Source organism: Leptodactylus fuscus, chromosome 7 (genome assembly GCF_031893055.1).
Source record: "Leptodactylus fuscus isolate aLepFus1 chromosome 7, aLepFus1.hap2, whole genome shotgun sequence".
Classification (NCBI taxonomy): domain Eukaryota; kingdom Metazoa; phylum Chordata; class Amphibia; order Anura; family Leptodactylidae; genus Leptodactylus; species Leptodactylus fuscus.
The window spans coordinates 122,000,735-122,004,645 of NC_134271.1; the positions used below are offsets into that span (position 1 = coordinate 122,000,735).

The 3,911-nt window shown below is 40.1% G+C and overlaps 1 protein-coding gene across 1 annotated transcript; it reads left to right on the forward strand.

Annotated features, from left to right (window-relative positions):
* The first annotated feature begins 207 nt into the window (after positions 1–207).
* Positions 208–3,701, forward strand: NFKBIA (NFKB inhibitor alpha). Its single transcript, XM_075282944.1, has 6 exons — positions 208–630; positions 1,568–1,676; positions 1,831–2,038; positions 2,147–2,235; positions 2,473–2,733; positions 3,116–3,701. Exons 1-6 carry the CDS (start codon positions 386–388, stop codon positions 3,161–3,163), a joined length of 960 nt encoding a protein of 319 aa, XP_075139045.1. The 5' UTR covers positions 208–385; the 3' UTR covers positions 3,164–3,701.
* The last annotated feature ends 210 nt before the right edge of the window (positions 3,702–3,911 follow it).

Below are 3,911 nucleotides of genomic sequence, written 5' to 3' on the forward strand. Positions count from 1 at the left end.
TTCTGAAAAGAAAAAAAAATTCAAGCAGAACAGGCTAGGTCTGGTTGTCTGTATGCTGCACTTGCAGGGTGACTACTTGGAATTTCCCAGCCCTGAGTACACAGTGCATAGAATAGAGGAGGAAAGCTCACGCTCCGCCTACAAAAAAATCCCCATATGTGTAATTGCTGTAATTGAAAAAGCCGAGCACACAGACTCAGCTCTCATATCTCTCACAGCTCCACTCACAGCACTTGGGGCCCGGGCGGCGAAACCTTACACTTCGGGATTACTTTTTGTCCTACAAAACCAGACTTTTGTCGATTTCTTTATTTTGTATCGCTTTGTCAAGGAAACTTTTTGAAAACTTTTTTCCTTTTAAAGTCGGAAAGGAGATTTGCTGAAGATGACTACGAGATATATGGATTACTCTGGGAATATGATGGTGGATGGCGAGATCAGGATGCCTGGGAAAGACAAGCTGTTGCAGGGCACTGAAGACCGAACGGACAGTGGACTGGACTCTCTAAGGGAAGAGGACTATAATAATATAGTCAAGGATATGGAAAGTCTGTCTATCCCTACCGAGCAGAACATCCAGGACTACGAACCCGAGCCATGGAAAATGCAAGCAAACGAGGATGGAGATACGTAAGTCATCCTATTATTTTATGCATATTTTATATATAGTGTTTGCGTCTTTCTATAGACTTCTAGTGTTCTAGGACATAGCCGTCATCGTCCTTTAGGAAGAGCATGAATTTTTGGGGAATAAACGCAGATACGCATACATATTTGGTATCTGCCTGTTACACAACTGCAGCCTGCCCCCAAGAATAGACACTGAATGCAAACCAAAAAAACCCCCGGAAATCGTCTAATAACGCAATGCACAATGCAGCTTTTTGCAGAAAGAAAGTACCCATCAGGGTTTTGCACCGTTCTCAGTTTATTTTATTTTTTTACGCCGTGGTATAAAAATAGCAATGCAAAAATGGCGGCAGTAAAAAGCATCTGAATTTTTTTGCCGTGCTAATGTGTCAGAAAAAGGAAGGAAATTTTTTTGATTTTGCAACTAGGTACTTATTGGTTTGTTTTTTTTTTTATTTAATGGCGTTGCTATATCTTGTCTGGGTTTTCCCTTCCTCTCTTTGTAAGCTTGAGAGGGGTGGAGGAGGGGAGGAAAGGCATGGGGGAGGGTAGGCCAGGCCACCATGTTCTGCGATCTGACTTGCTGGCTGGGAGAGGTGGAGCTCTGTAGCTATTCGGAAAGTCCCTGGCTTGTGGCCAGGAACACAACTGCATACATGAGAAAGCGGAAAACAACAGACATATCTAGAGAGACAACACATAGCAAAAAAAAAACCCAATTTACACAATCCCGGACTTATTGCAGGGGGAGGGAAATAACTTCAAGTTGACACAGTAATGACTACATATATTACCATCTTATAACGGTGATGAAATCGTGACACATTGTTTCCTTTTAAGTAACAATTTAAAAAAATATATATCAGTTTTGTGATTCTATTTTTGTATCACTTTTTTACAATTTTTTTTAACTTTTTGTTCTTAATTTATTTTACAGACTTCTTCATCTGGCAATTATTCATGAAGAAAAAGATCTGGCAGCAGAGGCCATCAAAAGATCCTACAAGGATACTTTCTACCTCAACCGACAGAATAACCTTCACCAGGTAAAGAGCCATTAAAAATAAAAATTTGAAAAAAAAAAAAAAAAATACAAAAAAACCCCCCAGAAAAAAATTAAAAAATTTGAAAAAAAAAATTTACAATTTTTTTGAATTCTCATAGAACTGAATTTTAATATTCTTCCCCTTTTATTTCTAGACTCCTCTTCATCTGGCCATAATAACAGAGCAGCCTGAAATAGCGGCAAAGCTCTTCGAAGCTGGTTGTGATCCAGAAATTAGAGACTATCGCGGAAATACAGCTCTACACATTGCCTGTGAAAAGGGGTCTCTCCATGGGGTTGGAGTTATTGTCCAGAATTGCAAATCCCGCCTGTCACCACTCCTTCAGTACACAAACTATGATGGTAGGTATTAGAGAAATCTGCTTTGACGTTAAACATCATAAAGTAGCTGTAAAAGACAAAAAATAAAATAAAAATGGCGGATCACTAATGGTGTTGTTCTTTCCATAGGTCACACGTGCCTACACTTGGCATCCAGTAATGGCTTCCTTGCCATTGTGGAGAACTTGATTAAGCTGGGAGCTGACATTAATGCACAGGTGAGTTAAGGCTCTCTTAGGACTGGGGCTACACTCCTGAATTTTGGGGGGTGTCTTGTAATAATGATTATTAAAGGGAACCTATCATGTTGTATAGCCAAAGCTGCAGGGATGCTTAGGAGTCCAGTGGTGGTCTTATCAGTGACTCCTAAGCCCAGAATTTCTATGAAAAACCTATTGCCGATGATGATCTTTGAGACATTGGTAACTTAACATCTCTTTATGCTTTTATTTTAGGAACCATGTAATGGCCGCACCGCTCTGCACATGGCTGTGGACAAACAGAATGTTGAACTCATGTTTTTGCTCCTGAAGTACGGAGCAGATGTGAATAGAGTCACCTATCAAGGCTACTCACCATGCCAGCTGACCTGGGGGAGAAGTAACCTCCAAATTCAACAACACCTTCTAGCTGTGACAGAGAAGAGCCTACAATATCTGCCAGAAAGTGAAGACGAAGACAGTTCAGAGTCAGAATCCGAACATTCAGATGATGAGGTAAATATCAAGACTTGGAGGTATATTTATTGTCGTAGGATGAGGATATGAAGTTAGATATCACTGGGGATCAAGTTCGTACAAGTCCATTATTCTATAGAGGCAGGTGGTATGAGGACTATGGGTAGTAGAGCCCCAGTTCACGATGGTGCCACTTCCTTCTCCAGTGGGCTGTATGCACCTCTGCAAGGCTTTCAATTGCCAATGAAGTTTGGGAGAACCAACTTGAGTGTCTTAAGAACCTCCATAGAAGAAGATAGAACATTAGCAAGTGCTGGATTGGGGTTTGAGGGCATGAACAGAGTATGAGGGCCCAAATGATATATTGAGACTACTTTCCTATGTCTATATAAATCTTAATTCTATTTTTTTCTCTTTACAGTACATGTATGATGACGTTTGCATATCTGTGTGCCCAAGAATGCTCTAAGTCAGTGCAGCATTATTCGACAAGTAAAATATATATGGACAGCATCTTGACAAGTACAAGATCTGACAGCACTTGGACCAGTGATTCCTATTACCGAAGCTCCAATGGTGGATGGACCTCCACTGTAGAGTCTTTGAGCCTGAGGTGCTTGTGCTGTTCGGAGGCATCGAATGTTCTACAAGAGTCATGAAGTGGACGTGTCTAGAAGAGACCAGAACCAACGCATGGTCTCAGAAATTCAAGAATCCGATGAGAGAAAAAGAAGTTGGGGAACAGGAAAAAAACCCACAAGGACCGGTTGCCAGAATGACTACTTCCCAGAGATGACCAACATCTTTCTAGCTGTACTAGTGGAGAAGAACAGAATACTGATACCATTGTAACGTGTATGGGTGTAGCTACTCATAATGTCGCAGCCATGTCCAGTTGTCATACAGATACATATAAGACCTTATATCTGTCATAACATGGTTGGAAAAATAAACTACAGAATGTATAAATTGTAAATAATGTATATGATTTATTTTTTTACGAGAGTGATATATTTATTAAAAAAAATCAAATACAAAAATTGTACTCGTGTGTTAAAAAAACCCCTTGTATTATCCTTAAAGATATAGTTATACTTATTCTTTGGCAACTGGAGTCCAGGTGGAGCTGACCAGACCGATATGTACTAACCATAACTTGTATTATATTAATTATATATCTGCTTAGGAGTCCAGTGGGCGGTCCTATTCAGTTATTG